This window comes from Schistocerca piceifrons, chromosome X, assembly GCF_021461385.2.
Source record: "Schistocerca piceifrons isolate TAMUIC-IGC-003096 chromosome X, iqSchPice1.1, whole genome shotgun sequence".
Classification (NCBI taxonomy): domain Eukaryota; kingdom Metazoa; phylum Arthropoda; class Insecta; order Orthoptera; family Acrididae; genus Schistocerca; species Schistocerca piceifrons.
Window position 1 is genome coordinate 258,394,577 of NC_060149.1, and position 22,333 is coordinate 258,416,909.

Here is a 22,333-nt window from a genome sequence, read left to right on the forward strand (position 1 = left end):
TTAGCAGGGCATTATGCTCAGAGTTCCACTCCTACGAATTACCCACTGGCCTCCCACTCCCTGAAAGGGTGGTTGGAAAGTCTGAGCCTTTCGTTCCATATGCGCGACCCCGAATTGTACAATGCTCCATTCAGTGAGTGGAAATTCCACAGTGCCCTAGCCGCTGGCCCTGATACGACTCCCGGGCCAGATCGCATCCACTATCGGATGCTCAAACACCTCTCGGTACTCTGCCAGCGACACCTCTTTGACATTTTCAACCATATCTGGGTTGAGGGTGAGTTCCTCTCTCAATGGTGGGAAAGCATTATCATCCCAGTGTTGAAGCCTGGCAAGAGCCCCTGGAGGTGGACAGCTACCACCCCATTAGCCTCACCAATGTTATGTGCAAGTTGCTCGAACACATAGTGAGCCGGAGGTTGAGTTGGCTACTTGAGTCTCAGGGTCTTATGGCTCCGTCCCAGGGTGGTTTGTGTAAGGGCCACTCTGCCACCGATAATCTGGTCTGCCTGGAGTCTGCCATCTGTATGGCATTTGCCTGCTGTCAGCATCTGATTGCTGTCTTTTTTGACATGCGGAAGGCATATATGACATGACGTGGTGACATCACGTCCTCACCACGCTTCATGGGTGGGGTCTCACGGGCTCACTCCTGCTTTTCATTCAAAATTTTCTGTCACTTCATTCCTTCAAGGTAGTTCCTCCCATAGTTCCTCCCAAGTCCAGGAGAATGGGGTCCTGCAAGGCTCTGTCTTGAGTGTCTGCTTCTTTTTAGTTGCTATCAATGGGCTAGCTGCAGCTGTGGGAATGTCCCTATTGGCTTCTTTGTATGCTGATGACTTTTGCCTGTATTATAGCTCCACTGGCATTGCGGTTGCTGAAGGGCAGCTACAGGGCACTATCTGCAAGGCTCAGTGTTGGGCCGCCATGGATGGCTTTCAGTTCTCAGCTGTCAAGACCTGCATCATGCGTTTCTGCCATTTTTGCACTGTTCACCCTCAGCCATGGCTTTATCTGGACAGTGAACCTCTTGCCGTGGTGGAGACACTTCGGTTTTGGGCTTGTGTTTTGATGCCCGGTTGACTTGGCTCCCTCGTATTCGGCACCTTAAACAAACGTTGTGGCGCCATCTTAACACTCTTCGTTGCTTTAGTCCACAATTGGTCTGTCCTTCGATGACTGTACCAGGTGTTGATTCAGTCCCGTCTCAATTATGGGAGCCAGGCTTATGGATTGGCATCGCCTTCTGCAATGCGGTTGCTGGACCCCATGCTTCACTGCAGGATCCAACTTGCAACTGGAGCTTTCTGCACAAGTCCTGTAAACAGCCTGCTCGTGGAGGCTGGTGTCCCTCCATTGTGGATCCAGCACCGACGACTACTGGCCGCTTATACTACACATGTTTGTAGCTTGCTGGGCATTCAAATTACCGTCTCCTGTTCCCCAACTCGGTCGTCCATCTTCCAGAACAGTGTCCCCAGTCAGGGTGTACGATTGCGGTTCGCATCCGGGCTCTTCTCTCTGGGCTTCAGTTTTTCTATCTCCTACATCTTTTCAGGGCCCATATATGTATACCCCTGTGGTGTGTGCCCCACCCATGCCTTCGGCTGGATTTGGTACAGAGCCCGAATGACTCAGTCTATCCTGAGGCCCTCCACTGCCTCCTTTCCATACTTGCTGCGTTTCATGGCTATGACATGGTCTGTACCAATGGTTTGATGGTTACTGGTTGAGTTGGTTATGCTCCTACTCTTGGGGATCATTCTGAACAATGCTCATTGCTGGCTGGCTGCAGTGTTTTCACTGCCGAGCTGGTTGCCATCTCTTGCGTCCTAGAGTATATCCGTTCCTGCTCAGGTGAGTCCTTTGTTATCTTTAGTGACACCCTGAGCGGTCTACGAGCTATCAACCAGTGTTTTTCTCACTCTTGTCTGGTGATGGCTATCCCGGAGTCCATCCACACATCTTACCCGTTGCGGCCGCTCCATGGTTTTAATGTGGGCCCTGGGTCATCTCGGCATCCTGGGTAATGAACGTGTTGACACACTGTCCAAACAGGCTGTCAGTGCACTGGCTTCGGAGATTGGACTTTCTGAGCGTCATCTCCATTCAGTTTTGCGGCAGAAGGTCCTTGGTACCTGGAGTGATGAATGGTGCACCCTGCTTTCACCCAACAAACTTCAGATCGTCAAGGAGACTACTGGTGTGCTGCTCCTCCTTGCGGGCCTCTCGCAAGGATTCTGTTGTACTCTGCTGGCTGCTTATTGGCCACACCTGGATGACACACGGTTATTTATTGCATTCCCCCCTGCGGGTTCGGGGGTAAGAATAGGCCCGCGGTATTCCTGCCTGTCGTAAGAGGTGACTAAAAGGAGTCTCAACCTTTTCGGCCTTATGTGATGGTCCCCTCTCGGGTTTGACCTCCATCTTTCTAAATTGTTCTGAAGAGCGAGCCAATTGGGGAAGGGCGCCTTACATGGTGCGCTGTATCTGTTGTGCATTGAGACCTTTAGTCGGCTTTCTCGTCGTTGAAATGGTGTCCCACTCGTTTTCCATCTCTTGTGCGAGGATACGTCCCTGGGTGCGATAACCACGCTGCACTGTGCAGTGTTACTTTTAGCTGCGACGACGACCTTATACATTTTTGCACCTAAGATCCAGCACGGTAACCAGTCCGTTGTGGTGGCGCCGCCATGTACCCTGTTGGTTGTAGCCCCCTGATAACACAGGGATCGCTCTACTGATGTCTGCGCTGTTTACTCCCCATGTATGCCAAGGAGTAGATGCCCATCTCCCAGGGGCATCAGGACTCCCGGCAATGGCCAGCCTGCCAGGTGGCTCTTGCTGTGGCTGGGTGGCGCCCATGTGGAGGGCCCTTGGTCGGAGTAGGTGGCATCAGGGCGGATGTCCCGCAATGAAGTGTGGTACATCATCTCTTGCTGGTGGCCAGCCACCAGCAGTCTGAGCGTTCAAGGGCTCATTTTAAAGCTAACGTTTATGACCTCAAATTGTTCCCATCCCGGGCCACACCATGGGAGGGACGAAAGGCAATGAATGACAGTGACATGTATTCGCCCAGGTATCTCATCTGTACCAGAGCTGATGGGGAATCCTTTGTATCCCTGAAGCCTCAGTTCTTTGTAGAGCATTTGGAGGACAAGTTTGGGAAGGTGGAGGGCTTGTGTAAAATGCGCTCTGGGTCAGTTTTGATAAAAACAGCATCCTCCGCCCAGTCACGCAGGTTGCTTGCTTGTGACAAGTTGGGGGACGTTAATGTTACCATCACACCACATAAGAGTTTAAATATGGTCCAGGGTGTTATTTTCCATAGGAACCTACTTTTGCAGTCTGATGACGAGCTGCGTGCCAACTTAGAGCGTAGAGGTATTCATTTCTTCCGGCGCATTCATCGGGGTCCGAGGGACAATCAGGTTGCTACCGGTGCCTTCATCTTGGCCTTCGAGGGTGATACATTACCGGAGAAGGTCAAGGTGATGGTCTATCGTTGTGATGTCAAACCCTATATCCCTCCCCCGATGCGGTGCTTTAAGTGCTGGAAGTTCGGCCATATGTCTTCCCGCTATACTTACAGCCTCACATGTCGAGATTGCGGACGCCCATCTCATCCCGATACTCCATGTGCTCCGCCTCCCATCTGTGTCAACTGTGGAGACCTTCATTCACCTTGCTCGCCAGACTGCAGGATCTTACAGAAAGAACGCAAAGTCATGGAATATAAAACCCTGGACTGACTGACTTACACTGAGGCTAAGCGGAAATTTGAACGGCTACATCCCGTGCGCATGTCATCTTATGCCTCCACTGTCACTCCTGCTCCAGCTCCTTTAGCTGCACCACAGACAGTCAGCTCTCAGCGTCAGATGACCTCACCTGCTCCCTTGACGATGGGGGGCCCCTTCTCTTCCTGTTGCTCCCACACCATCTACCTTGGGAGCAGCACCCGCTAAACCACCGGGGACACAAGTCCCCTCTTCTAAGCCGGAGAAGCGTAAGTCTTCTTCGGCTTCTCTCGCTCTAAAGGGATCCCTTGGGTCCCTCCCTTCCCAGGTTCCCACCAGCGGCACAGCAGACACCAACCAGTGGCTGAGGAAGCCACAGGTCGCTGGTCGTCGAGCTTTGCGATCATCTTCGGTTCCGGAGACTGACACCAATAAGCCCTCTCAACAACGGATACCGAAGGAACAGCAAGAGAAAACGACATTGAAGCCCCGTAAGACCAAGGCACCTGCGGTGGCTCCTACTCCATCGCTACCTACAAGCTCTGCGTCTGAGGATGAGGTGTAGATTCTTGCATCCCCTGAGGACCTCGATCTCGCCGGTCCCTCAGATGCAATGTATAGCATTTGCATGGGTGCTCCATTGGAGGCAGCAGGTGACCCAGCGGCGTAATCTGCCTTCCCAGGCCCGTCACGCCTTTCTCGGACATGGACAATATCCTCCTCCAGCCTTCACCCTTTCTTCTGCATTGCTCTTCAGGAAACTTGGTTTCCAGCAATGTGAACCCCCGCCCTCCGTGGCTATCGGGGTTATTATAAGAACCGAGCAGCTTATGAAAGGGTATCTGGTGGTGTCTGCATTTATGTCCTTAACTCTCTTCACAGCGAGTCTGTCCCTCTACAAACAGCTTTAGAGGCTGTCACTGTTAGGGTGTGGACGCCACAGGCTATTACCATCTGCAGTCTTTACCTTCCACCGGATGGTGATGTCGCGCAGCATGAGCTGGCTGCGCTGCTAGCCCAATTGCCGTCACCTTTCTTGTTACTGGGTGACATCAACGCCCATAACCCTCTGTGGGGTGGGTCAGTGGCAACAGGTCGAGGCGCCACCATTGAGCATTTATTGGCACAGCTCGATCTTTCACTTTTAAATGATGGTTCCTTCACACACTTCAGCGTGGTGCATGGCACGTACTCCGCCATCGACCTTTCGATCTGTAGCTCTAGCCTCTTACCGTCTGTCCATTGGAGTGTGCATGACGACTTGTGTGGCAGTGACCACTTTCCGATCCTTCTGTCACTGCCACAACATCGCTCTTCCGGGTGCCCCAGCAGATGGGCTATGAATAAGGCTGACTGGGACTTGTTCTCCTCCATTGCCGCTATTGAGCCTCTCTCTAATGACGACATTGATGCAGTGGTTCACTCAGTCGCCACCAGCATCGTTACTGCCACAGAATCTGCCATTCCCAGTTCTTCTGGGTCCCCTCAGCGGCGGACTGTGCCTTGGTGGTCGCCTGAGATCGCTGAGGCGATTAAAGATCGCCGGCGGGCACTACAGCATCACAAGCGACATCCCTGCATTGAACACCTCATCGCCTTCAAATGGCTGCGTGCGCGGGCCCGCCGCCTTATCCGCCAAAGCAAGCAGGAGTGCTGGGAGCGGTATGTGTCCACCATTGGCCTCCATGTCTCTCCATCGCAGGTCTGGGCCAAGATCCGACGCCTCTATGGCTATCGGACCCGTCAGTGTCCCTGCACTCTCCCTGAATGGAGCAGTTTGTACAGACTCCGACGAAATTGCCAACAGCTTGGCACAGCATTTTGCTCTTAGTTCCGCTTCTTCCAATTACCCACTGGCCTTCCGCTCCATTAAAGAGTGGATGGAACGTCGGAGCCTTTCTTTTCGCACCCACCGTTCTGAATCCTACAATGCTCCATTCAGTGAGTGGGAATTTCACACTGCCCTTGCCGCTTGCCCTGATACCGCTCCTGGGCCAGATCGCATTCACTGTCAGATGCTGAAACACCTTTCAGTGGACTGCAAGCGACGCCTCCTCGACCTTTACAACCGTCTCTGGGTCAAGGGTAAGTTTCCGTCGCAATGGCGGGAAAGCATTGTCATCCCCGTTTTGAAACCGGGCAAGAGCCCTTTGGAGATGGACAGCTACCACCCCATTAGCCTCACCAACTTTCTTTGCAAGCTTCTCGAACGGATGGTGAGCTGGTGTTTGAATTAGGTACTGGTGCCTTGGGGCCTTCTGGCTCCGTCTCAGGGTGGGTTCCGTAAAGGCCGCTCCGCCACTGACAATCTGGTGAGCCTGGAGTCGGCCATCCATACTGCCTTTGCTCGCCATCAGCATCTGGTCGCTGTCTTTTTCAACATGCGGAAGGTGTACAATACGACATGACGTCATCACATATTTTCTACGCTTCATGGATGGGGTCTTCGGGCACCTCTGCCGATCTTTATCCGAAATTTTCTGTCGTATTGTACCTTCCGCGTGCAAGTCGCGGCCTCTCATAGTTCCTCCCAAGTCCAGGAGAAAGGGGTACCACAGGGATCTGTCCTCATTGTCTGCCTGTTTTTAACTGCAATAAACGGGCTCGCTGCAGCAGTGGGAAATTCTGTCTCCGCTTCCCTGTATGCTGACGACTTCTGCCTTTACTACAGCTCTACTGGCATCGTAGCTGTTGAACGTCAGCTACAGGACGCTATCCGCAAGGCGCAGTCTTGGGCTGTAGCACATGGTTTTCAGTTTTCGGCTGCCAAGACCTGCGTTATGCATTTCTGCCGGCGCTGAACAGTCCATCCTGAGCCGCGGCTTTATCTTGCCGACCAACTCCTTGCTGTGGTGGAGACCCACATGTTTTTGGGTGTAGTTTTTGATGCCCAGTTGACTTGGCTGCCTCATATTCGGCAGCTTAAACAGGTTTGTTGGCGGCATCTAAATGTGCTGAGATGCTTGAGCCACACCCGCTGGGGTGCCGACCGATCTACCCTGTTACGGCTCTACCAGGCATTAATGCAGTCCCGTCTGGATTATGGGAGCCTGGCTTATGGCTCAGCATCCCCATCTGCGTTGCGGGTACTGGACCCAATCCTCCATAGCGGGATATACCTTGCCACTGGTGCTTTCCAGACCAGCCCAGTGGACAGCATACTTGTGGAGGCGGGTGTCCCTCCACTGCGATTACGCCGCCAACGTTTGCTGGCTTCTTATGCTGCCCATGTTTCCAGCTTGCCCGGGCATCGTAACTATCTGCTACTATTCCCACAGTCGCACATCCATCTTCCAGAACGCAGGCCCAGGGCTGGATGTACGATCGCGGTCCACGTACGAGAGCTTCTCTCCGGGCTTGGGGCTTTACCTCTTCCGCCTCCTTTCCGGGCACCTCTGCATACACCCCCGTGGTGTTTGCCTCGCCCTCGCCTTCAGCTGGAATTGGCACAGGGTCCGAAGGACTCAGTCCCTCCAGAGGCTTTCCGCCGCCGCTTTCTTTCCATCCTCGGAACGTATCAGGGTTCTGGCATTGTTTACACTGACGGTTCGATGGTTGCTGGTCATGTCGGTTATGCGCTAACTCTAGGGGACCATTCTGAACAACGTTCGTTGCTGGCTGGCTGCAGTGTTTACACTGCTGAGCTGGTCGCCATCTTTCGTACCCTAGAGTATATCCGCTCCTGCTCAGGTGAGTCCTTCGTGATCTGTAGCGATTCTCTTAGCGGTTTATGAGCTCTCGACCAGTGTTTCCCTCGTTCTTGTCTGGTGATGGCTATCCAGGAGTCCCTGCATACTCTTGCCCGTTGCGGCCGCTCTGTGGTTGGGATACCTGGCAATGAAAATGTTGACCGCCTGGCGAAAGAGGCCACCAGTAAACCATCTCTGGATGTTGGCCTCCCAGAGACTGATTTGAGGGCAGTCTTACGCCGCAAAGTTTTTGTGCTATGGGACGATGAATGGCGCGAACTGACCATGCATAATAAACTCCATGCTGTCTAGGAGACGACAGCTGCGTGGCGGTCATCCCTGCGAGCCACCCGCAGGGTCTCAGTAGTCCTTTGTCGGCTCTGCATTGGCCACTCCCGGCTGACACACAGTTATTTAATGCGCCGGGAGGACCCTCCTCTGTCGCTGTGGGGCCGCTTTGACAGTGGCCCACATTTTGTTGGCCTGCCCCCTTTTAGCTGTGGTCAGGCAGACATTTGCGCTGCCTGATACGCTCCCTGCCCTTTTAACTGATGACCCTGCTATGGCTGGCATAGTTTTACGTTTTATTCGGGCAGGAGGTTTTTATCGTTTAATCTGAGCATTTTTTATGCCCTTTTGTGTTGATTCTGGCCTCTGGCCTATGATTTTAGTCTGATTTTTTAATGTGTTTCTAAGTGGTTGACTTTTCCTTTTTTATTTCTATGATCGGCCAACCACCGTCACACTATGTGATTTTTGTTCGTATTGTCTGGTCTTTGTCTAAGTTTCTCTTGTTCTGTGTCGTCTGTGATCTATTCTGTTACTCATTTTTATTCTCTGTGGGTGTTTTTAGTATTTGGAAAAAGGGACCGATGACTGTAGCAGTCTGGTCCCTTTAATCCCACAAAACCAACCAACCAATTTATTGCATTGCAAGGACCCACCTATCTGTCACTGTGGTTCAGCATTGACAGTGGTTTATGTTTTGTTGGACTGTCCGCTTTTAACTATGCTCAGGCAGACGTTTGCGCTGCCTGATATGCTCCCTGCACTTTTAAGGGATGATGCTGCCACGGCAGGCTTAGTTTAAAGTTTTGTTTGTGCAGGGGGCTTTTATCACTCCATCTGAGGGTTCTGTGTCATCCCTTGTCATCTTCGTTGCTTTTTTTGGTTCCTTGTGTGTGTTTTATGACTGTGGCAGAAGGGACCGATGGCCTTTGTAGTCTGGTCTCTTCAACCCCCACAAACCAATCAACCATCCCACTCAACCCACAGCTAGGAAATTGTATTCTGCGTGAAGTGACTGTGTGTACACGATAGGCTAATGACGTGATGTGGCACATGCACTAACTGAACTTCCTGAGGTCTCTTAGCAGTTTTGTAGAAGTGGTTATAAATAGATGTCTGTATTCCAGCTCCTGTCATGTGTTAAGTGTGGTCAGTGATAGATTATGAATGCACAGATCATATTGCTGAATGAAATTTGTCATCAGCGGTGCGAAGTTAAGGGGCCTAATGTCGTGAGCAAGCAGATGGTGTGTCACTGCTACAGAGACTTCACAGCAGGTTGCCAAAATATTCATGAGGAGCAGTGCAGAGTGAGGCCATCAAATCATTACAGGTAATGTGTGATGGAATGCATTATGGAGAAGCATCACTTCAGAATGATGGGCTTCGATAGTCAGTTGCTACAAATGTGCCACACATTGTTGTGTGAATGGTCTTTGAACACCTGTTACAGAAATTGTGCACCAGATGTACTCTGAATCCAGTAACTCCAGAAAACAAAGCAGAGTGCATGACAGCAGCTTTGACTTTTCTGCAGCAGTATCTCGATGACAGCAGAGTGTTTGCAGACTGGATCGTTACAGGTGGTGATACATTGGTTGCACACAATGCCCCAGAAATAAAGCAGCAGTTAATGCATTGGTGTCACAGTAGCTATACATGCAAGACAAAATTCGAGCAGACTGTGTTGCCACGGAACGTACTGTGCTTGGTATTCTGAGACACAGCTAGTTTCATCTTCGAATTTGTGACCAAAATAGACAGTGAATGCTGAGTGCTACAGGACAACAGTGCAAAAATTGTGATGAGCCATTAACAACAAGTGGTGTGGGATGTTTAATGCAAGTGTTGTGCTGCTAGCACTAGGCCAAACATGGCTCCACGGACAACAGAGTTCCCGCAAGCACTCGACTCGGAGATGATGGATTATCTGCCTTACAGGCTGGACTTTGCTATCAACATTTTCTTTTTATTCTGGAGCCTCAAGAAATGCACAAATGTTTAGGATTACTGGAATCTACGTAGTGTCTGACAGACTTCTGTAAGTTGAGAAGCCCCCACACTCTGCTATAAGAGTTTCTAAACATTATAGGATGGAATTGAGGGTATGGGTATGTTCCTTGTCAATTTATCTCCATGCTTTTTGTATGTTAGTCTACAAAAGAACAGTAGTAATTGGTGGATTGAGGTGAACAAGTTGTCGACAACTGTTTCTTACACACATCACTAGGTAAAATGCAGACACCAGAAAAGCAGAAGTACTAGTCATATTTCTGAAGAAGGCTTGTACATTAATTGTGCCATGTTGCTGAAACATGGCATTTTGTGTCACCTGTGTGAGGGGTAGTACATTGGGCTCCAAAGACTAACTGTGCACCATGCCCCTCAACGAGGCAGCAAACCAGATTGCAGTCACCATTGTAATATAAAATGTATGCAGCATAGGTTGGAGGAAGACCCTTCCAAAAACTCTAAAATTCACATTCAGCATGTGATCAGTTATGTTTGTCCCAATTGCAGTGTGAAGATTCATTGTATCTGGACAAGGGAAACTTATATAGTGCATACAATACCTGCTCGTGTTGTTGTTGTTGTTGTTGTTGTTGTTGGTGGTGGTGGTGGTGGTGGTGGTGGTGGTGGTAAAAATGGTATGTTACCACATGGTTCAGAATCCACATTGAACTATATACCCTGTTGTGACTGACTGGGTAAATTACTTCAAAAGTCAGAGGAAGAGGATGACATGCCACAACCAATAAAACCATGCCTAGTAAAGCACTGTGGGGTTCAACCAACTTTGGTTGATAACTCTTGGCTACTGAATGTGTGTGTTCCTGCACCTGGGTGGTGCACAGCCCAATTGTAGATCTTTGTTTAATGCATATTGAATAAAATTTTCAAACCTTCATTAAATACCCAGTGCACCATAAAGTATATAGTGTTTGCATTGGTCGAAAGCACGTTTTGTCTTGATTTAACTTGAAATATTTTGTTACAGAATGAACTTAGATCTCTTGCTTTGGCCCACTGGGGTTCTGTGAGAGGTCTGTGTGTCTTGTCACTGCTAAAAAGTCTCTATAAAGCACTAGTGTGGGAAAGCACTGTACTCCTAGCACTGTGCAGTGATGAAGTTCCTCTTGACAAAGACTTTGCCAAAGAAGACTTACAGAAGCTAATGCCCCAAGACAAGGTTGGTCAAATATACATTTTACCATAAAAATACCATTTAAAAATAATTATGGTGTTTTTTATTATAAGTTATGAAATGACAGTAGATTTTGTTGCCAAGGATATGTATCACATATATGCTGAAACAGAAGAGGACTTGCAAGCATTTTTTTGATGAATAACATACCTTGTAAAAACTGTATTTATTCTCAGTGTATTATATCTGTTCAAAGATTTTGTTTAGCCATATTGCTCCTCTGAACAAGTTCCTTAAATGCAGCCCTTTATTTCCTTTTTTTTTTCATGTGTGGTCTGTAATTATAGAGGCAATATTATCACAGACATTCTGGGTAGTGAGTTAATCTGTTTGACCAACATTATTCATGACATAGCTGAAACATGCCTGAAATAAAATTCGGAAATCTAAAAAATTAATGGTTCTCGATAAACCATTTCTCTGCAAGATATGGGTATGTGTAATGTTTGTTAAGTACATTGCTATAAATCTTAAGATATTTACTTGATTATAAGACGAATTTTTTTTCTAAATTTGTCATTTGAAAACTACAGGACCTCTTATATTCATGTATTAAACTATTGCCAATGAGGTCAACATTTTTACATTTTTGGACTGATATAGGAGTTGTCTTACATATGTAGATGAAGTTTGGGCAATTGAGGTCACATGGGATCTATTTTGAAGAAAGGGTAGGTACTACAGCAAATGATACTCGTGCTGAAACAGGTTCAAGATTTGAAACTTCCTGGCAGATTAAAACTGTCTGCCAGACCGAGACTCGAACTTGGGAACTCAGGTTCAAGATTTCCTTAAAGTCTGAAGTGCTTGATACAGTATCGACATTATTTGAATACCAGAATTTGAATAATTATGCTCAGTGCTAGTGCAAGGGGTACACAGGAAACTATCAACTAGTTGCCACAACAGTCTATTGCTTTGTTTATAATTTGACAATTTTGTGAAACACAGGTGGACATAGCATTAAATTACATTGTCTTACAAACTCTTGTTGTATATGAACACTTCCCCAAGAAAGGTTCTCATACATGTATGGATGCCATGCCCCCACATTGATTGTGCTTTTGAAGCAAAGGTAACACTGAAAAATGAAAACGTTTTTCTTCAAAAACACCACTTCACTCTGAACACAAGTCAGTATTTTATTTGGTTATGAGACACTGTAATGATTTACCAAGTGGGTTGCAGATAAGAGACTGGGTGACTGATCACATACTAGAATATTGGATAAAAATGTTACTGCCCTTTAGTCAGCTTTGGAACAAGATGGTGACATTCAGATGAAACAAGAAAGAAAACTAATCCAGAATTAGACGTCTAAAAATGAAATAAATCATATTAAACTGACTGTCATTGTTATTGCAAGAGAAAACTGCATTGGTAAGACGAGTCAGAGATATTACCAACAGGTGTTGCTAGATCACAGGACAAGAGAAATTTCAAGAATTGACCAGAATTGTGAGTGCATTCTTTTATGTATGTATTAGTCACTGTTGTTACACATGAGCTGCATCCTAGAAGATATTGCAGTCTGTGTTTCACAGTTGCTGAAGCACAGCAATATGGAGGGGTAACAGTGACACCAACTTGGCTTAGAACTGTAGTGAGTGTGGGGGGAAGAGTAGTGAGCAGACAGCAAATTATGTTGCGTTGTCGCCCATGGGAATCATTGTGAATGCATTATTGAAGCCAAGATAGACACTTAGCCCACATCTGCCACAACAGTTCAAGATTATATGGCATCTAACTCCACAGATGATGAAGAGATTGAAAAAGTGTATCATGAGATAATGAAGCCTTACTGAAGGCACAAATCTGTGATGGGCAGCTGGAATTCAATAGTATGAAAAAGAAGATCAGGAAAAATAATGGATGAATATGGACTGGGGGAAAGTAATGAAAGAGGAAGCCGCTTGGTAGAATTTTGCACAGAATGTAATGTAATCATCGCAAACACTAGGTTTAATAATCATTAAAGAAGGCTGTGGAAGAGACACAGAGACACTGGAAAGTCTCAGATTGATTTATATAATGGTAAGACAGAGATTTAGGAACCAGATTTTAAATTGTAAGAGATTTTCAGTGTTAGATGTGGACCCTGACCACAATTAATTGGTTATGAACTGTAAATTAAAACTGACAGTCCTATTCTAGGCAATTATTGTGTTACTGTTAGTGTCTATGCCAAAAGTACATTTGCTCTTGCATGCTAAGTTTCTGTCCTGGATGCAGTAAATTAAATTGGCTTGGCAGTATGGCAAGTAAAGCCTGAAATTGTCAAAAGCAACAATACAGGCTTTGGAGGTGGTGATAAAGATGCTTGTGACTCATTGAAGGTAAAGAAAATGCAGCAGCAGTTCCTGAATTAATTCGAATACAAAACATTTCATATTGTCCAAATGACTACATTTGAATTTGTGAATTTACTCCACTGTTGTTTTGGCAGCAGATCAAACAGGTATCTGCAACACAGGAAATGATGGTGAGGAAACAAAGAAAAAGAGGAGCAAAATGATGTCTGTAGAAAAATTTATACCCCTGAAGAAACTGTTGCATGCATAAATGATGTGGGATTTGAAACACATACAAATTCCCACTAGCTGTTGAAACTACAGTACAGTCTAAAAAATTGTGTTGAAAAAAGTTCTGAACAGGAAATTCAAACAGGCTTCCCTCCTTGACATGTAGTGAAAAAATGAAATGTAAAGCCTAGAAATGGGAATAATATGTATGCGCAAGAATACACAAATTTGAAGTTACACTAAACATTCAGACATGCTGTATTGTATATCAGTTAGTGTAATAGTGCAGTACTCTGTTGTGCACATTAAGTGAACATCTACTGTAAAGGTACATAAATAGGTACATAATTACAGATTTGTACTTTGTACATGGCATTTGACAAATTTTATGTTGCCTAGAGTATTGTATGTAATCCAGAGACTTGGCCAATCTGGAAAATTACTTTAGTCCCATGCAATTCCATTTTAAGCAAGTTTTACTACACATTTTTAATGTCTGATGTAGTGCTCTACAGTCAGCTGTATTGAATATTTTAATGAGGATACTGTGTAATTTTGTTCAGTGGTTTTACAGCAAAAAAGTTTACAATCAGTCGGTTATATTTGTGTCCTTAAAATTGATTTTCAGGGTGTTGGTGAGCGTTCATCTGGAAGTGATAAAGGAATGACAACAGCAATGGAAGCCTTAAGTACAAATGATACAGATGCAAGCCATGAGAGTGGCACTGAACAGAGGAATTTCCTCAAAGTTCCACCAAATATTGTTGCAAAATACATAAAACCATTGCTGCATGCATCTTCAAGGCTTGGAAGAGCCCTGGCGGAGCTGTTTGGGATGTTAGTCAAGGTATTTTACCATTATTGAGTATTCATGTAATACCTTCACAAAGAGCCATCAAGCAGCTATCAATATGATTTTGGTTTTGTTTGTATTAGCTGGTATGCATTATCCAAATAGTAGGGCCCTTTATAGCACATACATCTCACCGTTTGCCCTGATTATTGCAATCTGCAGCTTTCTGTTAGTCACCTTCTCCATTAAATTCATTTCCTCATTCTATGGTGTAGCATTTTGAACACACAGTTGCAAGTTATACACTCAGACTGCTTTACGTGGTGTCTAGATTATATTTTTGTCAAGTAAATTGTACATTTGTAATATATGCTACCTATCAGTATTTCAGGTCAACCACCAGCTGCAGCATTTTGTCATTTCATGTAAAATCTGCAAGCTATTTGCAGCAGAGATCATGAGAAGAAGCTTTAGTCAACAGTTTTCAGCTGTGAATAATGTAGATTATATCTATATATGCACCTATATTCCACAAGCCATCTTACAGTGTGTTTCAGAGGGTGATACCCGTACCACTACCCTCCCACCTACCCTTTTCATTTGCGAATGACGCATGGAAAGAATGGTTGTCAGTAGGACTCCTTATTAACTCTAATGCCTCTAACTTTCTCAATGTGGTCATTTTGAGAGATGTGGAAGAAATTACAGAAGAGCATCAATTATACAAAACAATTTGGGGCTGGTTGTGTTTGGATAACTGATTATTCAAGCAACTGATCAGTCAAAAAAAAAGTACCACTGTCATGGTAGCAATAGATACATGTATTGAACACACAACTGCATATGTTTTAAATGTATTACATATATGCTACCTATATTACTTAAAGTAGTCATTTACTGTTAAAGTAGTCCTACAATCTACGAAAAGTAGTCAAACATAGAATTTTGCTTTAGAGCTGAGATTCCCCCCCTCCCCCTCCGCACGTCTTAAACACAATACACTCTTCTTGTTTTCAGTTTGCGTAATAGCCTTGTGAAGGCAGTGAAAAGCTTCCCAATGGGAGGGTGGCTCTTTTACAGTACAGTTGTTGCTAATCTCTTCTTTGTTGTCTCAAGGATCATTGTCATCAGTGACACTAGAAGTGAGTTTTTCTGCCAGTAATTGATCACCAGAATCATCAGCATCACATTCCATCCTGTCTGGAATAATTTCCTGGTCAGAATCTTCAAATTGTGGACATTCTTTAACCAGGTTAACCAGTCGTGATACAAACTGACTGTTTTGTGGGTCTTCAGTTGTAGTGATAACCTCATTTGATGGGAGGAGCTTATCCCAATCTTTCGCTAGGGTAATGTCCTTCAAAGTAGCCCAAGCTCCTGCTGCCATATACACTATGTCTTCAAATTAATTCCAGTGTAGACTGCCTGAAATGTGTTTCACATCCTCCTCCCAATCAGAACCATATGCAGCAATGTCATTCTATAATACCGTTTGAAGCTTTCAGTGATCCCATGACCCATCAGTTGGAGGACTGAAGTAACATTTTGTACATGTATGTGCACGTACATCTGGTGTTCGTGCAGCGGATGTCAGTGCTTGAAGGTCATGAATAATAATTATTAAGCAGGTATCAGAATGTTTTACAAAATGTGAAGTGAATAGAAATATTTGTAGAGTCTTTTGATTTTTGTAGGTGACCAACAATTTTTTTAGTCGTGTAAAATATGGCGGATTTTTAGACTTTGCTATGATCACCAAGAGTAGACTACATATTCCAGTAACATTCCTGTATACCATAGCAATGATGTGATATTTGCTTGCCTTATAACCAGGTCTGAATTTCTTTCTTGGAAGCCAGGGATTTTGTTGCATTCTCTTTCAATCAAAACCACTTTTGTTTGCATCATAGACATTGGTTTTGTTATAGCCCTCCGTATCAATATATTTAATAAAAGACTAAAATATTCAGCTGCTTCAGTATCAACAGTTTTTCATTTTGAATGTCTATTTCCCTAATTCCATGCCTAGATTAGCAACACAAAAGCCACCCACTTTAAAATCAGCATTACTTCTCAAGTTTCTTGTTAATTTCAAGTGCTTTTTCACAAATCAAAGTGTTGTTACAAGCAAATGCTTACACACTGCTGCTGAGTGACAACTAGAGGCTCAAGGTCAAGCACATGATTTCTCATTGTTGGCAAGGAGAGGGAAAGAGCTGCATTGCCAGAGAACTAGAAGCTGTTAGCAGAAGTGTATGGCATGTAAATTTAAATTTGCTGACAGGAACCCATTCAGTTAACTGATGTTTCAGTTGACTGATATTCAGTAATTGATGTTCTACTGTAATATGTTGCCAGACTCCGCCCAGAACAAACACTCTCAAAAATTCAAAAGTAAAGTTCTCCATGAAGCACACTGCCTCTTTTGTAGTTTCTGCCACTAGAGTTAGTTGAACATCTCCATAACAATCTCTCACTGACTAAACAAACCTGTGATGAAAGATGTCACTCTTCATTGTTTCTTCATCTTTTCCATTAATCCAAACTAATAGTGGTTCTACACTGATGAGCAATACTCAGTCGACTTACCTGTGGTTTTTTTTTTAAGCACCATTTTCTTTGATGAAACTGAATTACACTGTTATAGTGAATCTCAGCCTGGAATCTCCTTTTCGTAAAATTCATTGTATGTGGTCATTCCACTTCATGTTACTTCAAATGGTTGCTCCTAGATAATTTATGACAGGTACTGTTGACATTGATTTTCATCCATTTATGTGCAATATAACTTCCATACATTTATGTGCAGTATGTTATATTTATGTATGATCCATTGTTCCTGGGCCAGCTACCACTCCTGGTACCAATTGTCAATCACCTGCACCTCTTTCTGAACATTGTTACTCTCATCTGGTGCTGTTTTCTTCTTGTAGGTAAATGCATTAGTGCATTGTCTGCAAACAGCCTGATGGAACTTCTGATGTTATCCACACACACACACATTGTATTGTCGTCAGATTGTATTGCCGTCAGATTGTATTGCCGTCAGATTGTATTGCCGTCAGATTGTATTGCCGTCAGATTGTATTGCCGTCAGATTGTATTGCCGTCAGATTGTATTGCCGTCAGATTGTATTGCCGTCAGATTGTATTGCCGTCAGATTGTATTGCCGTCAGATTGTATTGCCGTCAGATTGTATTGCCAACCCTCTGCTCTCTAGAATTAATTTGTGCCTGCAGATTGGTAGCTAATCAACAAATTTGCAGAGTAGTCTGTTGTCATGCATTGCATTCCCAGACAATTTGTGTTCATGAATTGTATATGTGTATTGACATTTGCTATGCTACAAATGATGCCTTTGAGCATCTATAATCTGAATTAAAAACTGGGAGAGATGTTCTACCCACTGATGTATGTGTGCATTATATATATGTCCTACAGTTTTTATACAGTCGTCATCTTAAGAGTAACTCTGTATGTTCCACCAAGCATCACATTGGAAGAAAAAGAGGAAGAAATATTTTTTTCATGTTATTTCTGACTACAGCATTAATTAAAACAATCATACATTGTCCATCACTTCAAAAACAGAGATAGTAGAAATGTTAAGACTGACGTGTTAAGTTCTGTCCAATCATTAAGCCAGTCCAATTCTTAATAAAGTTTTATTACTCACTAAATGACAAAGCAGAACTATATCAAATGTCGTATTGAAGTCGAGGGACACAGCAAGAACTTGGGCATTGTTACCTGTGATGCTCTGGATCTCTTCGATGAACAGAGGGAGCATAGTTTCACAAGATCACTGTTTGCAATATCCATGTTGATATTATAGTGGACACTTCTGTTCTCTAGAAAGTAACAAAACATGAGCATAAATACACTCCTGGAAATGGAAAAAAGAACACATTGACACCGGTGTGTCAGACCCACCATACTTGCTCCGGACACTGCGAGAGGGCTGTACAAGCAATGATCACACGCACGGCACAGCGGACACACCAGGAACCGCGGTGTTGGCCGTCGAATGGCGCTAGCTGCGCAGCATTTGTGCACCGCCGCCGTCAGTGTCAGCCAGTTTGCCGTGGCATACGGAGCTCCATCGCAGTCTTTAACACTGGTAGCATGCCGCGACAGCGTGGACGTGAACCGTATGTGCAGTTGACGGACTTTGAGCGAGGGCGTATAGTGGGCATGCGGGAGGCCGGGTGGACGTACCGCCAAATTGCTCAACACGTGGGGCGTGAGTTCTCCACATTACATCGATGTTGTCGCCAGTGGTCGGCGGAAGGTGCACGTGCCCGTCGACCTGGGACCGGACCGCAGTGACGCACGGATGCACGCCAAGACCGTAGGATCCTACGCAGTGCCGTAGGGGACCGCACCGCCACTTCCCAGCAAATTAGGGACACTGTTGCTCCTGGGGTATCGGCGAGGACCATTCGCAACCGTTTCCATGAAGCTGGGCTACAGTCCCGCACACCGTTAGGATGTCTTCCGCTCACGCCCCAACATCGTGCAGCCCGCCTCCAGTGGTGTCGCGACAGGCGTGAATCGAGGGACGAATGGAGACGTGTCGTCTTCAGCGATGAGAGTCGCTTCTGCCTTGGTGCCAATGATGGTCGTATGCGTGTTTGGCGCCGTGCAGGTGAGCGCCACAATCAGGACTGCATACGACCGAGGCACACAGGGCCAACACTCGGCATCATGGTGTGGGGAGCGATCTCCTACACTGGCCGTACACCACTGGTGATCGTCGAGGGGACACTGAATAGTGCACGGTACATCCAAACCGTCATCGAACCCATTGTTCTACCATTCCTAGACCGGCAAGGGAACTTGCTGTTCCAACAGGACAATGCACGTCCGCATGTATCCCGTGCCACCCAACGTGCTCTAGAAGGTGTAAGTCAACTACCCTGGCCAGCAAGATCTCCGGATCTGTCCCCAATTGAGCATGTTTGGGACTGGATGAAGCGTCGTCTCACGCGGTCTGCACGTCCAGCACGAACGCTGGTCCAACTGAGGCGCCAGGTGGAAATGGCATGGCAAGCCGTTCCACAGGACTACATCCAGCATCTCTACGATCGTCTCCATGGGAGAATAGCAGCCTGCATTGCTGCGAAAGGTGGATATACACTGTACTAGTGCCGACATTGTGCATGCTCTGTTGCCTGTGTCTATGTGCCTGTGGTTCTGTCAGTGTGATCATGTGATGTATCTGACCCCAGGAATGTGTCAATAAAGTTTCCCCTTCCTGGGACAATGAATTCACGGTGTTCTTATTTCAATTTCCAGGAGTGTATATTCCACAGCTCAGTCGATTGACACAGGTGATAGAGGCCTATAATTGTGTACACCTATGATGACTCTTCTTGAGAACTGGAATGACTTGTGCTTTTTCGAGTTGCTAGGTATCTTTATGTTCAGAGGGAACTTCTCAGTATCATCCATTTGGCTTTTGTGCAATGACTGAAAAAGAATGTTACTTCTGCAGTGAAGAATTTTGAGACTGAATTCAGTATTTTGATCTTATCTCTATCATCCTCAGTCTTGATGCTGATGTAGTGACTGAGCTGATGATTCTCATCTGCTGACTGGCTTGCGTAAAACCAAAACAAAGTAAGGTTTTTAGTAAAAGATGTTGACAAAATAAAAACCTGTTAACTTCATTTTGTTATGTATTCTAAAACAGTAGATAAACATGCTTCTTATTCTAAGCTACACTATCTTTGTACATTTATTGTTACTTATTATGTGATATAGAATTTTAATTTTCAGTTAAGTGTTGGAACACCTCTGAAACGACGCCAGCGGTATACGGTCTTGTCGAGGGTTTTGACACCAGCAGCTAAGGATATTTCAGAGAGTTTGGCAATGCTGCTTGTCGACTGTTTAAGCTGGACATCATTACCTAAAGTTTGTGTACCCCAATTCAAGTAAGTGTCACAGTTTTATTGCAAAAGAACTTTAAAGACTGACAGATTGGAGGGAGTGTGCCCCAGCTGTAGCAGAAACTTGGTTCATATATTGATGACTCAATAATTTTTCACTTTTCGTAATTATTGAATCAGTTTAGGGTATTATATTCTCTAGTTACTTTTAACTTGTATACTATACCTATGTAAAAATTTGTTCTTTATTTCTCACACTGTTAATTCTTAGATTTTTATTTGCATAACATACTCCTCTTTTTATGTTTCAGACTAACATACTTGATATGTTCAGTTGGTTTTACTTCACCACTTTTGTTTGATGAAAAGAAAAATCCGTACTACTTGATGTTGTACCAGTTCTTAAGATATGGGGGACACACAGCATACTTTGAGTAAGTTGAAAGTAGTTTGCAACAAAAAGTTCAATAGCATCATAACAAGGACAAATTTATGTTCTGTAATTGTATAGTTAACTTCATAGCTGGTAGGTAAAGGTAGGGATTATTTTTGTTGGTATTAAAGAATCTTGAAACAGTTTTTTTTAATTACCAAAGTAATTTCTTGATGAATTGATGGGATTCACTGTGAATGGAAGACTTTCCAAGCTGCTCAAGCTGTTATGTAGTCCTTTATTGGGAACACTACTGTTTTCACATCATTACAGGTACATCAGGTGATGCTGTGGTTAGCCCTCATACAATCAGGAAGCTATGATGTTCCATAGTTCAGATGCAAATAAAATTGTTGATTCGTTATAATCTGTTGTCAATAGCAGAATTGGTATTGAGCACCAGTAGGTGAAAGTCAAATTGAACACTTGGGGTGATGAGGCCTACATTAAGCAAATGTGAAACGAGTGACTGTTATGACAATGCTATGGACTGGTAATTGGTGGTGTTGTACTAGAAGCTCATATTGACAAACATTCATGTTAAATTTGATACGGTGAAGTATGAGATGCTTAAGGCATCTTTGAAGACATGTTTTAATAAAAAGGATAAAATAACTAAAAGCTTCCTCTAATATGTATGCTCTGGCAGATGTAGAACCAGTGGAAAGCATTTATGGCACAGCTGTTGTAGGTTCCATTTTTTAAACTGTGTCTTGAGCATTTTTGAAACAGTTTCTTTTCTAAATTTTTGGTGGGTATGATGGATAAAAGGTAAATCCTGTAGAAACTTGAGACTGAGTATTTTAACTGAAAACATAAATTATTAATTAGCCAATTTGTCATTCCCGCAACACTAGCTTGGAGCTTAGAACATTTTCTCCTCGTGCTACAATGTTTACATTGATGAAGTTAATTTGATGACACCATGAGTTCAGTACTGTTTCATTTGTTAGTCAGTTATTGTCTGGTGCATATTACAACACGTCAGTGACCATTATTAGATATGTTCTTTGATTTTTGCCAAAATTAAGTACTAATTTTCTAAGATGATTGGTATTCATACCAACATAGATCAGATTGTTCTGAACTGGATTTAAAAAAATGTAACCATCATCAGACACTTGTCATATAGCCATCTGTTTGAGGGCTCAAAGAAAATGAATTTTATTTTAACAATGAAGCTGACTTTGGAATTTCAAATAGTAGGAATTTGTAACTTATGAGTGGTAGTGAGGGTTGAATAATGGGAACTCCTGGATGTAGTGTTTATAGAAGCTCTGCAGTTCTCTTAAGAATACAGCCTGAAATTTATATCTGCCTGAGTGAAACACTCAGTAAGGTGAAGATGAAAAACTGACTAACAGGTAACATTGAAATTGCGATAGGTCTCACCCTGCAGTGGAGTGCGCACTGATATTAAACTTCATGGCAGATTAAAACTGTGAGCCAGGTGGAGATGGCGACTCAGGATCTTCGCCTTCCATGGCAAGTGATGTACCAACTGAGCTACCCAAGGTAGGAGACAAGGTACTGGCAGAAGTAAAGCCATGAGGACAGGTCGTACATCATGCTTGGGTAGCTTAGTCAGTAGAGCACTTACCCACAATAGGCAAAGGTCCCGAGTTGGTCCAGGTCTGGCACAGTTTTAATCTGCCAGGAAGTTTCGGCATCTAACTGTTTCTCTGATTCTGTCTGATGGTGCAGCATCAGTTGCAGTTGAAACCAATTTCTATAAAAAAGAATGGGAAGATATTACACATTTTAGCAT

The 22,333-nt window shown here is 44.5% G+C and overlaps 1 protein-coding gene across 1 annotated transcript in view; it reads left to right on the forward strand.

Moving 5' to 3' along the window:
- LOC124723129 (E3 ubiquitin-protein ligase HUWE1) overlaps positions 1 to 22,333 on the forward strand; it is a 360,906-nt gene that overhangs the window by 93,120 nt on the left and 245,453 nt on the right. Inside the window, exons 14-17 of the mRNA XM_047248317.1 lie at positions 10,716 to 10,907; positions 14,073 to 14,291; positions 20,020 to 20,177; positions 20,444 to 20,566. Coding sequence (XP_047104273.1) covers positions 10,716 to 10,907; positions 14,073 to 14,291; positions 20,020 to 20,177; positions 20,444 to 20,566 — 692 coding nt within the window. The remainder of the gene's footprint in view (positions 1 to 10,715; positions 10,908 to 14,072; positions 14,292 to 20,019; positions 20,178 to 20,443; positions 20,567 to 22,333) is intronic.